Source organism: Marmota marmota, unplaced genomic scaffold, assembly GCF_001458135.2.
Source record: "Marmota marmota marmota unplaced genomic scaffold, marMar, whole genome shotgun sequence".
NCBI lineage: Eukaryota > Metazoa > Chordata > Mammalia > Rodentia > Sciuridae > Marmota > Marmota marmota.
Genome location: NW_026000223.1, coordinates 8,599,610 through 8,622,354, shown reverse-complemented (window position 1 = coordinate 8,622,354; position 22,745 = coordinate 8,599,610). Strand labels below are relative to the sequence as shown.

Here is a 22,745-nt window from a genome sequence, read left to right as displayed (position 1 = left end):
AACTACTGTAAGATTTCATCTCACTCTTGTGAGAATGGCAATCATCAAGAATACAGGCAACAATAAACGTTGGCAAGGACATGAGGAAAAGGGTACACTCATACATTGCTGGTGGGACTGCAAATTGGTGCAGCCAATATAGAAAGCTGTATGATGATTCCTCACAAAACTGGGAATGGAACCACCATTTGACCCAGCTATCCCACTCCTTGGTTTATACCCAAAGGACTTAAAATCAGCATACTACAGCCACATCAATGTTTATACAAGCTCAATTCACAATAACTAAGCTATGGAACCAACCTATGTGTCCCTCAATAGATGAATGTATAAAAAAAATGTGGTATATATACTCAACGGAATATTACTCAGCTCTAAAGAAGAGTGAAACAATGGAATTTTCCAGTAAATGGAAGGAGTTGGAGAATCTCATGCTAAGTAAAATAAGCCAATCCCACATAACCAAAGGCCAATATATGGATGCTAATTTACAATAAGGTGGGGGGCACTAGGGAAGAATAGCATTATCTTAGATTAGGTAGAGGGAAGTGATAGGAGCAGGAGAGGAGGGGATGTGGGGACACTAAAGAGAGCAGAATGAAACAGACATTATTACTTTATGTGTATATGTGAATACATGAGCAATATGATTCTGCAACATGTATACTCATAAAAATAAGAAATGATATCCCATCTATGTATGATATAATGCATAAATGCATTCGACCGTCACGTATTAATACAAATTTAAAAAACAAAAAGAAAGATCAGTAGAGTAAGTGGATCATGGGAAGTGAAAGGAAAAATACTAGGTTGAGATGGATCAAATTATGTCATGTGCATGTATACATATGAATAGGACATAATGAATCCCACTACTCTGTATGACCATAATGTACCAATAAAAATAACAATAATGATAGCAATAATAATAATACCTGTACTCCCATGTTTATTACATCACTATTCTCCACTGCCCAAGATATAGAATCAATCTAAACATTAATCAATAGATGAAGTGGTAAAGAAAATATAGCATATTTTTGCAATGGAATATTATTCAGCTATAGAAAGCATGAAATTCATTTACAATGTAGGACATTATGTTAAATGAGTGAGGCATAGGAAGGCAAACATCACATCATCTTATTTATTACTAGAATACAAAAAAAATATGTCATAGAAGTTCAGAGTAGAACAGTGGTTACCAGAGGCTGGAAGAATAGAGGAAAGGGGAGACAGTAAAAGGCTCATTAATGAATACAATTTTACAGTTAGATAGAAAGAATAAGTTCTGATCCTCTCTGGCATGGAAAGGTGAATATAATGAGAAACAATGGATTAATATATCTCAAAACACTTAGAAGAGAGGATTTTGAATGCATTCACCATAAATAAACAATAAAAGTCTAAGATGATGGATATGCCAATTACTCAAAGTTGAACAATGCCCGATATAGGCAAAACATCATAATGTACCTCATAAATTTGTACAAACACTATGTGTCAATCAAAATAATAATAAAATAAATATCAAGAAGAAAACACAAAAGGCAAACAGTACAAATGAGAATGTTGGGTTGGATATACTGTTGTACTATGTTGGTGAAAACTAAAACTAGAGTAACCATTATTGTAAATAGTCTGGAGGTTCCCCAAAAAATTAAAAATAGAACTACCATATGACACAGAAATCCCACTACTGGGTATATATCCAAAGGAAATGAAATTAGTTTGCTGAAGAGATATCTGCACTCACATGTTTATTGCAGCATTATTCATAATAGCCAAGAATATACAGAATCAACTTGTGTTCAATGGATACATAAATTAAGAAACTATGTCATATGTATATGAAAATACTACTCAGCCACAAATAAAAAACAAAATGCCATTGGAATTTTAATATGGATTGAATTAAATCTGTAGACTGCTTGGATATTAAAGACATTTTAATGAGAATTTTAATGAGCAATGACTGTGTTTCCATTTATTTGTGTCTTCTTCAAATTCTTTCACCAATGTATTATAGTTTTCAGTATATGGATCTTTCACAATAACTACAATTTCAAAATTTACATTGTTTGATTATAGAGGGTGTCCTTAAACTGGTCACAAGAAAAAAATACAATCCAGATTCCAGCAAACAGGAAAGATGAAGGATTTCCCCAGGCATGGAGAATCCTGACAGCACATGGCCTATTTTGGTAAGTGTTCTATTCACATTTGAAAAGAAATTTAATTCTAAAGTCATTTTGGGTAGTGTTCTATCATTGCAAATCACTTTAATTTGATTAGTACAAATATAATGCTAAAAAGACATATAACAAATAACATTATCTTACATTGCTTTTGGTGTCATTGTGCATGTTTCTCCTGAGCAATAGCAGTGGGCACTATTATCATAATCCAATCCAATAGTAACTCCAAGCAACTGAACAATAGTGACAGCAAATGACTCCCAGGATAAACCCTCTGAATACTAAAAACATGAAGAAAAAAAAACTTTTATTAAGAATTATGATGTTATAAAATAAAGCAATATTAACTATAATGAAAAATTAGTATATTTAAAGCTCATTTTTAAACTTATTAACATATTCAAGGCCCCTGTGTAGATGTTAAGTTATCGTAGGGTTATATAAACTTTTCAGGTAGACTTATTCAACCTGAATTGTTGAGAGCCATCCATGGGCTATGTGTGGACTACACTGGCACCACAGCCTAGTGAATAGGAGAATCTTGTGTCTGGGAATGTCCAGTGGAAATTTCCTCTGGACAAGACCACCCAGCTACATTGTTAAGTCCTGTTCAGCCCTGCCCCAGGTCCCACACAGCATGGGAGATGAGGTGACCTGCTGCAGCCCACAGCCTCTCAGAGATGGGTATGACCTGCCAAGATGCCGATCAATATGCTGACTGCCAGACATCACTAAGCAAGACTACGCCCCTAAAATCGTATCCCTGCCTTTGATGTACTATCTTAAATAAGCCACAGGAGCCATTTTTTAGTTGTCCAGATCCAGCTCCTGTGTGGGCTGAACTTATCAGGTGCTCCATCCTTTAAAACTTTAATTCTGATTCTGTTTTTTGTTCTTTACTAATTATTTTAGACTTTAAGTTCTTCATAGGTTTTATTCCTCTGAGCAGGCAAGAGTTCCCTGGTGAGGTGCTGGCCACCCAATGATAATGAATGAGTCAAAATAATAATTAAATTTAATTTCAAAATACTATTAATTACTGACAACCCAAGTGATCCCAGCAAATCCAATGACCTCAAACATCACATTGGCATTACTTTAATATTTCATTTTAATAATCAGTTTTACATTCCTTCTCTAGTAGGCAGCTTCTAAAATGGGTCTCAATCATCCTTGCCTCATTGTATTCACATCTTGTGTAATTCTACTCCAAGATTTCATTAATGCATTGCACATTTCAGTCTACCCTCAAAGGAGAGTTAGTTATTTCATATTCTGGAAAGCTGTTGAACCCATGCAAGCCCTCCTTTCCCATCCCAGCTTGTGATTAAAATTAATTAAGAAATAAATGGAGTACAGGAAATATTTTTTTTTACCAAAACTTGCACACTCCATTTCTTCTACTCTCCGAAAAAGAAAATATTGTTCACTTTTGATTGGTAAAAAATACAAATTAGCTAAGATCCCTAGGAATCTCAAGGAAAAAAAATAATATATAAGATACATAAAATTAGTACAAGCACTAGAAAACAGAGCAAAGCAGATTCAAATTCACCCTTCTATACTCTATAGATCATGAGACAAAGATACTGAAGATTATGTTTCCTATGTTTTTGTCACCAAATTATTGATAGTTGGAAGGAAGAAGAGATTCTTTTCTTCTCATATATTGTTGCTTTTGTAAGCCTTGCCCAACCAGCAGCATTTTGCCTCTAAAGTAGAAGTTTATTCCAGTAATTTCAGCTAAATTCAGGATCAATAGTTTCACAGATTATAGTGCCTTCCAGTTCTATCATAACCCATCCAATCCTAGATTTTAAAAGTAGCAGTAGCTGGAGACACCATATCTACCTCCACCGCCAACTTTTGAAAAACCCACAAGTAAAATCATAATCAATGACAAAAACTGAAAGCTTCTCCTCTGATATCAGATACAAGGCAGGGATATCCACATTCACCAGTTCTCTTCAACATAGTGTTGGAAATACAAGCAAGAGCAATCAGACAAGAAAAATAAATAAAACACATCTAATGGGTGTTTCAAGGTGGAACAAGGTGGTTGCTCCATGGTGTNTTTTTTCTGCTAACAATCTCTACTATTCTTTCTTTCATTCTAGCTTTAATTCTTTACTTCTATCTTCTCTCCTTCTTCCTCATAAACATTACAACCTATATCACTTCTACTGTCTCCCTATCCACCATTTGAAATTGTAAACTCTTTTGCAAACTTACTGTTTTATTGTAGGCAATAACTGGTCATGTTATTTCAGTTCATCGTGACAATTAACATTGTAGATGTCATAGCAGGAGCTATTTGGTTTAATGCTGTATATTGTTTGCATTGGTTGTTCCTATTATTTGTACCCACCCTAAATGGTGAGGTACTGGAAACTATCAGGGACATTATAAGTCCACAAGGCAGAAACACTACTATGTCAAGTCCACATTCGTAGATGGGTAGACACACAAACAACATGAAAAAGCAAAAGAACAAATCATCCCAAACAAATCAAGATGCTCTAATAACAGAATCCACTGACATCACACTGAAAGAAATGTCAAAGAAAGGTTTTTAGAATGTACATAGTTAAACTGATCTGCTAAGTAACAGATGGTATAAGGAATGAAATCAGTATATATTATTCCAAGACCTCAAATCTAAGAGGTCATCTTGGAATAATATATACCCAATCTCTGAATGAAAATGAATGCCAGCCAAGAATATTACACTAAGCAAAATTAAGCTACAGAATTGATGAAGCAATAAAAACCTTCTGTGATAAACAAAAGTTAAAAGAATTGATAACTCTAAAGCCTGCAATACAAAACATAGCTAATAAAATATTACATTAAGAAATGAAACATAAAAGTGAAAACCACCAAAGGGAGGAAGTACAACTAGAAGAATAGTCAATCAAAGAAGAAACTAATTCAAACTAAAAACCAAAAATAACTCAAAATGACATAGAATAAAAATCATTTCTCAATAAAAATATTGAATATAAATGGCCCAAACACATCAATCAAAAGAAATAGGCTAGAAGATTGGATTAAAAAATGAGATGCAACAAAATGCTGTCTCCATAAGACTCATCTCCATAGATAATGACATCCAGACTGAAGCTAAAATGATGGGAAAAACATATCATTCACATGGATTTTGTAAACAAACAGGATTTATTATCCTCATATCAGATAAAGTGGACTTCAAGCCAAAGTTAAACAGAAGAGACAAAGAAAGACATTTTATACTGCTTCAGGGAATTATACATCAACCAGACATAACAATTGTAAATATTTATGCCCCAAACAATGGAGATTCTACATACATCAAACAAACTGTTCTCAATTTCAAGAATCAAATAGACAACAACACAGTAAAACTGGATGACTTTAACAAAATTCCATCACCAGTGGATAGATTCTCTAAAGAAAAACAAACAAAAAAAGAAGCTATAGAACCCCAAAATACAATTAATAATTTAGACACAACATAACAGATACATATAGAAAATTTCATCCATCAGTGACTGAAAACCATCTAAGTAACAAATGGATCTCCATAAAATACACCATATCTTAGGCCACAAAGAAACTTTTAGCAAGTACACTGAAAAAGAGAGAGAGAGAGAGAGAGAGAGAGAGAGAGAGAGAGAATACCTTCATTATTATCAGGTCATATGGATTGAAATCTGAAACCAACAATAAAATAAACAATAGAACCTACTCCAATACCTGGAGACAAAATAATACCATATTGAATGACCAATGAATAGCAGAAGAAATCAGGGATGAAATTTTACTTAACTATAAATGAAAATAGTGATACAGTATATCAAAATCTCTGGGATACTATGAAGGCAGGTCTAAGAGGAAAGTTCATTGTATTGAGCTCATTCACTAAAAGAATAGAAAGTCACCAAATAAATAACCTAACATTATATCTCAAAGTCCTAGAAAAAGTAGAACTAATCAACACCCAAAGCAGCAGAAGACAGCAAATAATGAAAATCAGAGGAGAAATAAAGAAACTGAAACAAAAAATTAATGAAACAAAATGTTATATCTTTGAAAAAATAAATAAAATTGGTAAAACCTTAACCAACCTAATAATGTGAGAGAAAACTTACTGAAATTTATAATGAAAAAGACACCACTGAAATAACAAAAATAATCAGACTATTTTGAAAACGTATACTCTAATAAATTAGAAAATCTTGGAAGACATTAACAAATTTTTAGAGACATATGACCTACACAAATTGAATCAGGAGGACATAGAAAATTTAAACAGATCAATTTTAAGCAAAGAAATTGAACATGTCATCATAGCCTACCAGCAAACAAAAGCCTAGGACCAGAGGGATTCTCACCTGAGTTCTATCTGAACTTTAAAGAGAACTACCCCCAATCCTACTCAAATTATTCCATGAAACGGAAAAGGAAGGAACACTTCCAAATTAATTTGATCACCATGATACCAAAACCAGACAAAGATGCATCAGGAAAGAAAACTTCAGACCAATATCCCCAATGAACATAGATACAAAAAATTCTTAATAAAATACTGGCAAATTGCATACAAAAATATATTAAGAAGATAGTGCACCATACTCAAATGGGGTTCATCTCAAGCATGCAAGGTTGGTTCAACATACAGAAGTCAATAAATGTAAACATCAATAGACTTAATGACAAGAATTTCATGATTCTATAAATAGATGCAAGAAAAGCATTTGACAAACTACAGCATCCATTCATGACCAAAACACCAGAAAAATTAGGGATGATACGACCATACATCAACATAATAAAAGCTATATATAATAAACCCAAGGCAAACACCATTCTAGAAGGAGAAAAATTGGAAGAATTTCCTCTGCAAACTGGAACAAGACAGGGAGACCCTCTTTCACCACTTCTGTTCAACATAGTACTGAAAAACCTACCAGAGCAATTAGAAGAAAGAGGAAAAGAAAAACTCAAATTATCCTTATTTGCTGACTATATAATTCCCTACATTTAGAAGACCATAAATCTCCACCAGAAAACTTCTAGAACTCATAAATGAATTCAGCAATGTATCAGGATATAAAATTAACACTCATAAATCATTCCATTCCAATATACCAGTGATGAATCAACTGATGGAAAATTATCCCATTCGCAATAGCCTCAAAGAAAATAAAATATTTGGGAATCAATCTAACAAAAGAGGTGAAAAACCTCTACAATAAAAACTACAGAACACTAAAGAAAAAAATCCAAGAAGGCCTTAGAAGATGGAAAGATCTCCCATGATTTTGAATAGGCAGAATTAATATTGTAAAAATGGCCATGCTACCAAAAGTACTATCTATATACATTTAATGCAATTACTATTGAGGTTCTGATGACATTCTTCAGAGAAACAGAAAAAGCAGTCATGAAATTCATTTGGAATATAAGAGACCCAGAATAGCCAAAGCAATCTTCAGCAAGTAAAGCAGGAAGCATCAAAATACCAGACTTTAAATTATACAATGGTATAGAAGATAAGACATACAGACAGAACCACATAAATACAGTTATCTCATACTAGACAAAAGTGCCATAAACATACATTGGAGAAAAGATAGATTTTCAACAAATGGTGCTGGGGAAACTAGAAATCCTTGTGTAATAAAATAAAATTAGAACCCTATCTCTCACAGTGAACAAAACTCTTCTCAAAGTGGATCAAGGACCTAGAAAAACTACATGTAATAAAAGAAAAAGTAGGCCCAAATCTCCATCATGTCAGCTTAGGAACCGAATTCCTCAACAAGACTCCTAAGGCACAAGAAGTAAAATTGAGAATTAATAAATAAGCTTTTATAAAACTAAAAAGCTTCTTCACAGCAAAAGAAATAATCAAGAACTCAGAGGTATACACAATGGAATAGTACTCAACCTTTAAAAAGAATGAAATTATGGCATTTGCCAGAAAATGGATGGAACTGGAGAATACATGCTAAGTGAAATAAGCCAGGCCAAAGAACCAAAGACCGAATGCTTTCTCTGATATGCAGATGCACAATGGTATGGGGGTGGATAGAATAGAGGTATTTTAGACTAGACAGTGGGGAATAAAGGGAGCAGATATAAGAATGATAATAGAATAAATTGGACATTATTACCCTATATGCATATATGATTGCAATTTGGTGCAATCAATCTGGAAAGCAGTATGGAGATTCCTTAGAAAACTTGTAATGGAACCACCATTTGAAGCAGCTAACCTCTCCCATCTCTACAACCAAGGTACTTAAAATCAGCACACTATAGTAACCAAACCAACGTTTATAGCAGCTCAATTCACAATAGCTAAACTATGGAAGCAACCTATGTGCCCTTCAATTTATGAGTGGATAAAGAAACTGTGGTGTATATACTCAATGGAATATCACTCAGCATTAAAAGAGAATAAAATTATGGCATGTGCAGGTAAGTGGATGGAGTTGGAGAATATCATGCTAAGTGAAGTTAGCCAATGCAAACAACCAAAGGCCAAATGTTCTCTCTGATAAGTGGATGCTGATCCATAATGGCAGGCGGGGGGCATTGGAAAATGGAGGAACTGTGATTAGGCAAAGGGGAGGGTTGGGGAGCTTGCATGGGGACAGGTGGAATGAGATGAACGTTATTACCCTAGGTACATGTATGACTGCACATATGGTAGGACACTACATCTTATACAACCAGAAAAATGAAAAGTTGTGCTGCATTTGTGTATAATGAATCAAAATGCATTCTGTTGTCATATATACCTAATTAAAATAATAAATTTGTAACTCAAAGAAAAAATACAAGTAACAATCAATGTTGGTGAGGATGTGGGGAAAAGGTGCACTCATACATTGGTGGTGGGACTGCAAAATTGTGCAACCAATATGGAAAGCAGTTTGGAGATTCCTCACAAAACCTGGAATGGAACCACAATTTGACCCAGCTATCCCATTCCTCAGTTTATATCCAAAGGACTTAAAAACAGTATACTACAGTGGTGCAGCCACATCAATGTTTATAGCAGCTCAATTCACAATAGCCAAGCTATGGAATCAACCTAGGTTCCTTGAACAGATGAATGGATAAGGAAAATGTGGTACATATATACAATGGAACATTACTCAGCCACAAAGAAGAATGAAATTATGGCATTTACTGATAAATGGATGGAAATGAAGATTATCATGCTAAGTGATGTAAACCAATCCCCAAATGCCAAAAGCCAAATATTCTCTCTGATATGAGAATGCTGACTCACAATAGGTGGTGAGAGGTAGGAGTATCAGTTCACTGAATTGGATGGGGGAAATAGGAGGAATTAAGGGGGGTCAAAATGAGAAACACAGTAGAATGAATCTAACCTAGGTGTCCTATGTTCATATATGAATACACAACCAGTGTAACTTCACATCAAGTACAATCACAAGAATGGGAAGTTATATTCCATGCATGTATAATATGTCAAAATTTATTCTACTATCATGCATAACTAATAACAACAAATTTTTAGAAATCAGACCTCAAAAAAAATTAAAAACATTATTTTCAATAGCACCAATAATCCAAACAAGTGCTGATGGTTACTTCTCAAATACTGGTTGAGAGATAAACAAAAGCAAAGATGGAGAAATAAAAACAAGTGTCTAGGAAGTGTCAGATTATTCTATAAACATAGTAAAACATAACCTCACAAAATAGTAATATTCAATAGTAGATCTTTAGTACAACATTCTGCTCCTCGCAAACATAATGCAATAATATACTAATTACCTATTAAAAATACTAATGTTTAAAATAAATAGTATATAATGTATACCAATAATTAAATTAGAAAATCAAAACTAAAGGATGAACCTAAAATTGCAGTGGTTATATAATTAATATTGAGGACTAGCATACCAATGTTCAAAAAGTTAAAATTTGAAAATTTGACTTACAAAGACCAAATATGCTTTTTTTAAAAGAAAAAAATATGATATTGAGGAGCAGATGGACTTTCCAATATTATCTTTTTAAAGCTATGTTTAAAGTTTAATCTTAGTGTTCCCAAGTACTAATATAAAAGCTATACAAGAATTTGTAAAATATTAGCAATATATTTATTCATGATTTAAAATACTTAGGAAATTTTGAACATAAAAATAGTGGAAGCAAATTAGATAATGATTACATACCAGAGCAATTCCTGCATCAAAATTATTTTCACATACTTTTCCTGGAAATGTAATACCTACAGAGGCAGAATGTTTCACAAAGCTAAAAAACAATAAGTTTACTCATAAGTGTATTTAAAGTAGTATTACTAAAGATAATAGTAAATATTATTGAATATTTACTGTTGTCAAACAATGTGCTACCCTCAATTATGCTTAATAAAGTTTTTTTCCAAGTTTCAACATTAAGAACATTTCAATATATCAATTTTGAAACATCTAGAAATATAAAGGATGAGACTTAATAATTTATTCAAAATGTCATTGCACTAATGTTATAGTTTTCATTCTGGTTTACTTTATACTTGCAGCCTAAAAATTCAATTTTCTCTGACCTAATTTTTAACTTATTCACTAAAGATGAATAGATACTTTTTACATTAGAGCCTAGATAGTATGATAATTTAATATATTCATTTCATTAGAAAATAAAAATATAAGAATTAATTAGATAAGTGACAAGAATAGAGAGATATGATAACAAGTAGTAAAAGTTTATAAGCCAAAGGAAATCAAAGAAATTGTATTGCTCATGCTTAAGCTCTTTTAGTTATTTCATTTCCTTTTATTTGATTTTACTTTTTTCATTATTGCTCATTTTTTTAATTTTATTGTGGCAGTAATAACATGCAGTCTCCCTTCTCATCAAAATTTCAAGTGTTCATTACAGTACTTTACAAATATTGTACATTTGGTAGTTTCATATATTTCAATAAAAATTTTAAGTTTATCTCATATTAACTTGATGACAAGGACTTTAGCTTATGTTTTTTTATATCCCATGACATCCATCAAATTAGTAGAACAACATATATATGTGAAACATGCTTATTTTCCTTATTAACATATAAGGTAACCTTGGATTATCCCTTTAGTATTATGAAATGTAAAACACTGTACTTACGCAAATAAATATGAAATGTTATTATGAAATTTAAAGTTGTCATGTTTCCAATTTAAAAATCTAAATAACACATTCTCAAGAGCTCCTACAGTAGAAATTTTGTTTTTATATGACCAGATTTCAATAGAAGATAGTATGATAGTCAGTTTTAACTGAGCAAGCATCTATGGGTCAAAGATAAAATGAGAAATTTTAAGTAAATTTGAACATTCAACTGAACTTTTATAAAAGCATATTTAATATGATATTTTGGTTACAGAAAGTCTTCAAGGGCACAGCAAGCTACTATACACATTAATTCATATTACCTATATTTTTAAAAAATATATAAATGAAACAATTTTTTAAAACTTACAGTGTTAACAAGGCCAATGACATGAATGACCTTCTGTGTTACAGTCTTTACGTCAGAGCCCATATAATCAAACTGAAAAAGATAAATTATTTTTAAAAATGAGTTTATGTTTATGTTCACTTATAATACAACATCCTCTATTATGTATAATGCACCAATAAATTTTTTTAAAAAACTGGTGGATGTAATTAATATATCACATCCCTTCCAACTGTAATCTAGAAAATAATGATACATCATTAATAACAAAAAAAATTCAATAACATAATTGTAGCAATGTTCAATGCTCTTAACTTTGGGAACAAGATGGTAACCAAGGTGCTAGGTCTATTACATTCTCATACAGATATGAATTCAAACAGCTATTCATGTACCAATCTAGCTTCACAAGAAGATGAGGAAGCCAGGTAAGAGACAACAGTGTCTGGTTTTAGTATAATAAAAGTGAGAGAAAAGCAAGGCGCAGTGATGCACACCTGTAATCCCAGCGGCTCCAGAGATTGAGGCACGAGGAGGATCACAAGTTCAAAGCCAACCTCACCAAAGCAAGGTGCTAAACAACTCACTGAGATCCTGTCTCACTATCAGCCCTTGTAAACTGTAATTTTCAAGGACTCTTCTCATCATATCTAAATCTTCAAGTTTTCCCCACCAAAAAAGAAATGCTAATCATAACCCTTGACATTCTTTATAGACTATAGGATTTGTACTCATTTTCCCATTTTTATTTCTTATATTTTTTTAATAGAAAAGGATAAATTTCTTGACTAATCTCACCACAGGTTTATCAATTTTATTAGTTTTCTACTGTACCAAACTTCATATTTCAAATGATTTCTCTTTTTTCTATGTCCATAACTTGTGCTCCCTAACCTTATTTCCTGTGTTCTACTTTCTTTTGGTTTAACTTGTTCTTTTATTTCTACTGTCTTGACATAAATGTCTTGATTATTTATCCTCACTATTCCTATTTTCCCAGTATTCACTTAATGGCCAATGAAGGCTTTAACTGAGTTTATGAAATTGATATTAATACTGGAAACATATTTTTTCTAGTTTCTACTCTTTTCTCTGATCATAGGTTATTAAGAAGCTTAATTCCAAAAAGACATGAATCTTTTGATAATATTATTAATAATAATAATAATAATAATAATAATCTTTTTGATAATACTTTCTAGCATAAATCCACTGCAGTAAGAGAACACATACTATAAACATACTAACACATGGTTATGGTTAACTATGGCTATTATGGTTGGCATCACATGTGGCCAATTATAGTGGTCTTAGGCCACTATAATACCTCAGCAGTAAGAACCATAGCAATATGGACTTTGGACATAACCAATGCTGAGCTGGTCTCAGCAGGCCATGGACTTCAGTGTGTGACACAAAATTGCCACATTCCTGGCCATAAGCATAACACAGGAGCTTGGGGCTAGAGTTCCTCAGTTCCTGACCACAAGACAATGATTGTGGGTGAGGTATTTGGGCTACCCTTTCTCCAGGGAGAGGTTTGTAGGCACAGACTACCCTTTCTAGGTCCCCTCCCCCAATTCATTTTGAACAACACATCAACTACAGAGTTGGGACAAACCTGGGCTTGGGCTGGACAAGTTGCAAAAACAACTGACCATGGACCACAGAGCTGGAGATCCTGTAGGAATCCTGTTCCAGAAGCTGGGCAGCTGCCTATCTTTCCCCCACCTTCCGTGGAACCTCTCCATTTCTCTTAGCTCCTGCTCTTGCACTTTGACTGCACCCAGGATTTAAATCTTAGACTCATTTCCCACAACTCCACAGTCACAGTGCTGTCTGACTCTTCATTTCACTTCAATTCTGGGTTCCTTGGTGAAGACTGAGTATTTAGGGAGAGGCCAAACCACCTTGGGCTAGACCAACCAAGCATCTAGGAAAGGCCAGTACACAGAAACAAGAGGGATTCTACTGATGACCCTCAACCCCACTTGATTACAAGAAAGGGTGGAGTTGTTTTTTGTTTGTTTGTTTGTTTTTTAAGAATTGAGGAAGATGGCAGAGCAGATTTAAGTAGCAAACCCCAACCCCTCACAGTCCAGAAAGGAAGCAGTGAAAGAACAACTACCTAGTGGGGTTATGACTGGACAGTTTGAGACTTGAAGTCTGGTTACCAGGGAAGAAAATAAGAACAAAATTCCTGAACCCTGAATCTGGACCAAGTTGGGATCAGATAAAAGGAGTAACAAAGAAAGAAAGAGGAAGAGGAAAAGCACATAAGCTAACTCCCTTAATGACAGTTCAAAAGAAAAGCAGACCAAGTTAAAACATGATAGGATAAGCAAATACAGTGAAGAAGATCAAGCAGCTTAACTCAAATTGGGTTCTGAAAGCTATGCTGGGCACGGCAACCATTTTGCAGTGACCACAGCTAGCCAGCCTCCCTAGAAGAAATTAAATCAATACAGCTTCTCCCCACCTTCAGACAGCAACAAATAAAACCAGCAGGAATACCTCTGAGATGGCATATCTCAATGATCAGTCTAAAAGAAACTTGCAGAGATAACTACTATCTGGAAGTTACTGAACCCCCTCCCCATCACAGCAGACAAGGGGAATAGGAAGCGCCAGAGCTGAGAGCTCATCACTCCCAGGGAGTGTTAGCCCTGACCAAGCACCCAACACAACCTGCATGGGAGCTCAGACAACCACAGCTGACATTCCATCTTCATCAATGAGGACAGATAAAAAGCCCATGAGCTACACCACACAGAGGCTTGTGTCACCAACAGAAAAGAAAGAAAATGTGGTGCATATATACACATTGGAGTTTTATTGTGTCATAAAGAATGAAATTTATGGCATCTTCTAGTAAATGGATGAAACTCAAGAACACTATGCTAAATGAAATAAGTCAGACCCAGAACTCAAGGGCCAAATGTTTTCTTTTTCTTTCTATTTTTTTCTTTTTTGGTACCAGGGATTGAACTCAGGGGCACTCGACCACTGAGCCACATCCCCAGCTCTATTTTGTGTTTTATTAAGAGACAGGGTCTCACTGAGTTGCTTAGTGCCTCACCATAGCTAAGGCTGGCTTTGAACTCAAAATCCTCCCATCTCAGCCTCCCAAGCTGCTGGGATTATAGGCTTGTGGCAGGATCCCAGCTCAAATGTTTTCTCTCATTTGTGAAAGCTAGAACAATCTAAGGGAGAGAAAGTGAGGGAATCCTATAGAAATAAAACAGACATCAGTAAAATAGAGGAAGTGGATTGATAGGGAGATAGGAGAGATAGGGAAAGAAAAGATTTGATAAGCTGTATCTTCAATTTTTAATATCTGATTGTTTTGTGGATCTAAATCCACTGTTTTTCTGGGCATGGTGGTTCACGCATGTAATCCCAGAAGCATGAGAGGCTGAGATAGGTGGATCATAAGTCAAGGCAAGTTTTAGCAATTTAGCAAGGCTCTAATCTTACTTAGCAAGATTCTGTCTCAAAATAAAAAATAAAAATAGGGCTTTGTGATGTGGCTCAGTGGTTAAATGCCTCTGGATTCAAACCCTGGTACTAAAAAAAATTAAATCCATTGCTTTTTGTTTTGCTAACCACTTTTCAAAGTAAATTATTTCCTTATGGATTATGAGTTCATATATTGCTGATACTAATCTGTAGGAATCATGAGGTATCCTTCTTAAAAGTTGCATTTTTTTAAACATCAATGTCATCAGTTATGGGCCAGAAATTCATCTGGGATTCCTTGGCCAGCTTCTCTCAAGGTCACGCACCAACTTTAAAAAAAAAAATTATTCTTTTATTTTCAAGAAAAAAATAAAATTTTCTTCCATCAGACGCCCTCAGTTCTTACCAATCTTGGAAAAATGTAACCTCATGGATTAATATATAATCAAAATCTAAATTTATATAAGATTTGAAGTATAGTCATGAATTCTCAATATGAGAATTTTGTTCATTTGTTTTTCTTTTCCTTTAATATATCTAGAACTAAGAAGAAAACAGATAACTTGTTTTCTCCCTTTGCTTGAAATACGTGGCATATTTGTTGTGTAGACTTCCCTTCCAATTAGACTAATGCAGTTAAATATTACTATTAGATAGGGGTTGAGAGTTTTGAGGGAGTTGTAACATATCCGTTCCTGGAGGGTATAATCCTCTGACAAAAGAAAAGTAGCCAATTATTTTTAAAAATAGTGCTGGGAGCCCTAAGACTACAGAGGCTGAGGCAGGAAGATCACAAGTTCAAAGCCAGCCTCAGCAAAAGCAAGGCGCTAAGAAACTCAGTGAGAACCTGTCTCCAAATAAAATACAAAATAGTGATGGGGATATGGCTCAGTGGTCGAGTGCCCCCTCTGTTCAATGCACAGTACGAAAAAAAAAAAAAAACAATAAGAAATAACAGAAAGATCAGTAGAAACAAGGGAAGGGAACATAATAAGGAGGGGGGGAGGAAAAGGGGAAGCACTGGGAACTGAATCAGAACAAATTATATTTCATGCTTTTATACTTACATCAAAATGAATCCTATTGTCATGTATAACTAAAAAGAACCAATAAAAAAAGTAGCCAACAAGCTTCAGGAAATAAGATGCTTATCTTGCAAAAGTAACAGATTCTATCTATATACAAAATAGATTATTAACAAAAACTGCTTACATATAATTTTTTAAATGGATTAATTAAAAATGCAAAATAAATGGATGGAATTTTTCACAGTATCACTGAACTTAAGTTAAAGATAAATGTCAAATAATTTGAAAATATAATGTATAAAATAGGACATACCAGATTTTTATCCACAACAATATGCAATTCAAGATACCGAGGGAATAATGATGAGGAATATTCATTTTTCTGAAAAACACACAACATGAGTCTTGAGAAACTTATGAAACTTTACATTGTACTGAAATTATATCCAGAGGTAATAATGTGTAACTGCTAACTATAATGTCAGGCCCAGTTTACAAATAGAAAATTTATGTACTATTCAGAGGATTACAGTTCAAAAAGTATTGTGATAGCAAGAGTTTTCAGTTAGACTTTCCAAGCTATATATCTAGGTATCTTACTTTTGTAATAATTAAAATGAATATGTAGGTCTATAATCTAGAGAATTATTTTTCTTATCCTTGTGATAATTATCCTACTAACCATCTATGTGGGCACATTTTCTACTACCAATTTTTAAGAAACTACTTTTAGTTTAGAAAAAAAATTACTAAAGTTTACCATCAGTGGCAGTTCACTACAGCCTATTGTGTTATTTGTGGCAAGTTTATAGGTCTCTGTGGAGGAAAAATTCATCACTTTGTTTTACATGTACCTTATGTAAATCACTAAAATTTTCCATTTTGAATTCTCTTGAAACAAAGACTTATGTTTTTATCTAAATTATCTATAATGGAGGAAACAGCATATTTTATATTACTTATGTATAAGCCCATGTAGGAAAATTAATGTTTTCAGTCCTATATTCACATCTCCCTTTTTTCAAGCATACCAATGAATACAAATTCATTCTCTAATAATTTTAACAGTCATTCAAGTCCTTCATGAAAAGTAAAATAATGATAACATTTGCAAGTCACAAATTCAGCTCTGAAAGCACTTCTTAACAAAATTATATGAAATAAGTGGAAACAAAAGAGTTAACACTTACGGGTATAGCTTTTTTTCCTTCATGCAGTGGTTCATCAGACTCAGCATAAATGACTCTTTTTCCCGAGTGAGGAATATTAATTTGATTACTTTTTTCTTCATAAATCATGTGTATAAATCCTGATAGAGCATCAATTGGTTCAATTCCATATGAAACATCTTTGAATTGCATTATTCCCCTGAATGTTAAAATAATTCAAAGAAAGTCTGAAATGATTCTACCAAAACTATATTTCTAATGAGAAATTTTGGCCAGATTTGTTTTTTTGATTTTTTTTTTTTTTTAAGATTTCAATGTCACCTTTGTTTTTCAACTTTATCCCTTTGGTCTTTGAGGTTTCATATCAGAAACAGACTACTACATCACAATGTATTTTGCTTTCTGTTACAAATATATTTAATTATTTTACCAAAAGCAAATAGTGGCATGGATTTGAGTTCTTACACAGGTGAGCGACCCCCTTCTAGTGTATAGATTTTCAGAGCAAATCTGCAGGGTCTGTTAGTCTTGGGTCCCTTTTCTCTGAAACACTAACTCTCCTCTGATACCTAATGTTCATGTGTGCTGAACTGAAGGTACTACATGTCTAAAAATGATTGCATGCAGAACCAAACTGTCTATTGTTCTAAGGCATTGTACAATTGGCAATTATTGTACAAAATTAAGAAATAGGTATAGACTGAGGAGTGGGATAGCTGGGTCAAAAGGTGGTTCTATTCCCAGTTTTCCAAGGAATCTCCATACTGCTTTCCATATTGGTGGCACCATTTTGCAGTTCCACCAGCAATGTATAAGTGTGCCTTTTCCCGAACATCCTCCTCAACACTTATTGTTGTTTGTATTCTTAATAGCTGCCATTCTGACTGGAGTGAGATGAAATCTTAGAGAAGTATACAGCCACATCAATGTTTATAGCAGCACAATTCACAATAGGTAAAATGTGGAACCAAACTAGATGCCCTTCAGTAGATGAATGGATAAAGAAAATGTAGCATATATACACAATGGAATATTACTCAGCAATAAAAGAGAATAAAATCATGGCATTTGCAGGTAAATGGATGGAGTTAGAGAATATAATGCTAAGTGAAGTTTTAGCCAATCCGAAAAAACCAAATGCCAAATGTTTTCTCTGATATAAGGAGAATGATTCATAGTGAGGTTGGGGAGGGGGGGCATGGGAGGATTAGACGAATTCTAGATAAGGCAAAGGGGTGGGAGGGGAAGGGAGGGGGAATGGGGGTAGAAAAGATGGTGGAATGAGATGGACATCATGACCCTAAGTACATGTAAGAAGACATGAATGGTGTGAATATACTTTGTGTACAACCAGAGATATGAAAAATTGTGCTCTATATGTGTGATATGAATTGTAATATATTCTGCTATCATATATAACAAATTAGAATTTTTTAAAAAATTTAAAAAGGACAAAAACAGAATTCGGGCAAACTAAAAAAGTTATGGAGAGACCAACACTCCCTATACTCCAGACTCATCAAAGTCAATAAGCAGCAGATCCTTTCAGTATCAACAAAGCCTCTCATCAGGGAGCAATGCTGCTAGGGTCCCAATGTGGTTTTATTAGTTATTCTGATTCATCCTTAGGGAATTGAAATATAAAGGTGATTATAGAGTGAGAAAACATATATGAAGAATTAATTTGTAATTCAAAGACTGGCAAATTGAATATCTTTAAATTATCAACAACCTGAGTCCTGAACAAGTGTTGAGTGTCACAAGAGAATTTATAAAACCTGCAACATATCCATTATAATTGCAATTCATCTGAAAAACAAAAATACATAAAGTAAAACAAGTGGATAAATTTATTTTTAAAATTTACTTCCCAGTATGACATTTATATTTATTAATATTAAAAAATCCTAAAACTTACCTGAGCTAACAAAGGCTCAGAATGTTCGGTGCCATTTTTGTCATAAGAATAAATAAGAGATGATGGAGATAAAAACGATCTAGGCAAAAATAAAAACATGCTCAAACGAAACAGAAAAAGTAGAAAAAAATACTCTTCATATGCAAATTTTCTATGGGTTGAGGAATTCAAAGTTTGGCCAATCAACTGTTTATAAACTATTCTCCAAATATTTCCAACTCAAGTTATAATACTAAAATGCAAGTTAATGAAAAAACAAATTGCTAAACATATAAAGGTAAAATCATGTAGGCCCCATTTCTAGCATAGAACTTTCAAATCTTTGTCTTTATCATTCATTGATTTCATATGTTACTCTTGAATCTCAAAATTGAAATGTAGCATTAGGACTAAATTTTAAAAGATTTGTTTTCTTTTACTACAAATTCATATAAACTAAGCTTAGCTATGCACCAAATTCATTTAGATATTGGTTAAAATTTTCTTTTATTCCTCTCAGTAATCATTCAAATACTTAACACCACTCCTATCAATCATTCCAGAAACTCTCCATGTGCCAGTCCTCACTCCTTCACTTCCAGAGGATTACTTCTTTTTATTTAAAGCAGTTCTTTAGGGGTTGGGGATGTGGCTCAAGCGGTAGCGCTCTCGCCTGGCATGCGTGCGGCCCAGGTTCAATCCTCAGCACCACATACAAAACAAAGGTGTTGTGTCCGCCAATAACTAAAAAATAAATATTGAAAAATTCTCTCTCTCCCTCTCTCTCACTCTATCTTTAAAAAAACTTCTATTGTTAGAAGTTGAATATGGCATTTTCAAGTCATTACCATTCTAAATAACTCTCCCTTGGCCCTTTGCCCTATATTTTTCAATTCTTAACAAATTTTATCAAAAGAATAATTGTTATGGTTTGGATGTGAGGTGTCCCCAAAAAGCTCATGTATGAGACAATGCAAGAAAGCTTAGAGGTGAAATGATTGGGTTATGAGAGTCTTACACTCAATCAGTGGAATAATACCATAATAGGGATTAACTGTGTGTTAACTGTAGGTAGGTAGGGTGTGCCAGGAGGTGGTAGGTTTTTGGGTTCATGGCTTTAGGATATATAATTTGTCCCTGGTGAGTAGAGCATTCTCCCCATATCTATCTATCTATCTATCTATCTATCTATCTCCCCCTCCCCCTTCCTAATTGTCATGTCTGACCTGTTTTCCTTCCCCACACTCTTCTGCCTTGATGTTCTGCCTCACCTCAGCATGTCCTCCCCCCACCAGAATAGAGCCAGTTGTGTATTACTGAGACCTCTGACACGTGAACCCCCTAATAAATGTCTCCTCCTTAAAATTGTCCTTGTCATGTCTTTGGGTTACAACAGTGAAAAAGCTAAGTAAATCAGTAGACTAACACATATACTCCACTTTGTCAATTATTAGTCACCCTGAAACTTCTCTGTAAAATATCCATAGTCATGTATAGGTCAAATCCAAAAGATTTAAAATGCACTGCCATATTCAACTTCTGACTTCTATTTGAAAATCAGGACCACTCAGTCCAATCATTTAATTTACATTCACTTCATCCTTTTGCTTCTCTTCCTAATTCACTGGCTGCTCCAGTTTCATCTTCCATGTTAGCTACATTTTTTTTCTACCTATCACAGAAATATTGGTCTTTCTCTAGGCTTAGACTTTAGCCACTAATCTGTTCATAAACATAACTCTCATCAAAAATATCAATATAGCCAAATTACCACTTACTGGTAAATCTATATCCCTATGCCTATATTTATCTGTCCAGTAGGAAAAATCCACTTGGATATGTTATATGCACTAAAACTCACACTTTCCTCATACAAGTATCTCCCTTGTTCATATCCCCTGTTCATATCCCTCATTTGGTTACATCATAAGCTATCCATTTGCTTGAGCAACAACTAAATTATATCTGAGGTTCCCCACTGTTTCTCAATTGTTCTATCAAATCTGTCTTGAGGTTCACTGAATTTTCCTTTGCAGTGCTATAATTGGTGATGCACCATCATCACTCACCTAAACTATTAGTTATGTTATTAGTCACCCTACCTTCAGTTTTTCACCCCTGTAAGACTCAATTTGACTATACAAGTACATGAGTAAAGCTATTTTTGTCTCCCAATATCCTCAGACTCCAACCTTATTTTTCAGAATCTGTTACCTCTATCCTTCAGAAAAATTTATTATTTAGTAATTCACATTGACTTTTTGCATATCAAAAACAACAACAACAACACTCTGTCTCACATGTACTTATTTTGTAAATGATTTTCTCTTTATATGGAATGCCAGCACCACTCCCGCACCCCATTCCTACTGCTGTTCTTCACATAGCTAGCTATATATCTTCTCTCAATGCACAAGTTATCTCTTACCTCTTTCTAATAAGGTTTCTTTGATTTCCAAACAATACTACTTATACATTTATCATAATAAAATACTATAATAGAAATTTTCTCTATTGAACTATACATTTGACTATGTATCATATTTTATTCTTTTTTCTGTCTAGTACTTTGCTCAATACCCAATATACAATAGGTATCCATATATTTGAATTGAAATGATTCTAATCATAACTAAGTTTTACAATCAAGAAACCAAAGAATTAAAATTTGAAAAGATGAAATAATTACTTACTGCTTTTTAAGATGAACAAAATATGGTTTTCCTTCTATTGTAATGATATAAGCAATCTATAACAAGAGTATCCAAAAATTTCAGTAAGATTTATAAATAATATATGTTAAATTATGTACTTTTTAGTACTTATATTTTTTACCATACGATTTATTTTTATTTTTTTTAGTCATACATAACAGCAGAATGTATTTTGACACATAATACATACATGGAATGTAAATACATCAGTCATAATGTCTATTCTATTCTGTTCCCCTTCCTATCCCCCCTACTCTAGTACTTATATTTTAAAAGATTGACAGAATTAACAATAATATGTAACCATTTTATTTGCTTCCCTAGGTGTATATCTGAGGATTCAGGATCCTGAACCAGTAATAAAGCACCCATTATTTTGCATCATTACATTTCTGGGGGAACACTTACCTGATGTCAACTGTTATCTTTTGACTTAGAACCCACCAGTTCACCCATGCCAAAGACAAATTTCATGATTCACCTCACTCACATTACCTTAATCCTGTCTTGGGGGAAATTCAGTTTTGTTAGCCACTTAATTTCCATATTTGTGGATTCTTATCCCTAAAGTCCTTCATCTTCAAAGAAATAAAGTCTCATGCATATTCACACACATTGAAATGTTCTTCTGTGAAACTATTCTAAGCTGTCATCTCTGCCTCCTGCAGTAGTGTTGTCACATTAAAAAGACAACTTAACATAATCTAAGGTTTAAAAATATTATTCCCAGGTCAGTAGAGTACAGGGAAGGGAACAGGGGGAAAGAGGAGAGGGAAGAAAAAGTAGAAATACTTTGTCT

General features: G+C 33.7%; 1 protein-coding gene across 1 annotated transcript in view; it reads right to left on the bottom strand.

Annotated features, from left to right (window-relative positions):
* LOC107155342 (disintegrin and metalloproteinase domain-containing protein 5-like) overlaps nt 1-22,745 on the bottom strand; it is a 104,459-nt gene that overhangs the window by 67,991 nt on the left and 13,723 nt on the right. The window contains 9 exon segments of the mRNA XM_048792725.1: nt 2,346-2,482; nt 10,403-10,484; nt 11,346-11,509; nt 11,701-11,772; nt 16,480-16,548; nt 17,357-17,534; nt 19,068-19,144; nt 19,254-19,332; nt 21,926-21,981. Coding sequence (XP_048648682.1) covers nt 2,346-2,482; nt 10,403-10,484; nt 11,346-11,509; nt 11,701-11,772; nt 16,480-16,548; nt 17,357-17,534; nt 19,068-19,144; nt 19,254-19,332; nt 21,926-21,981 — 914 coding nt within the window.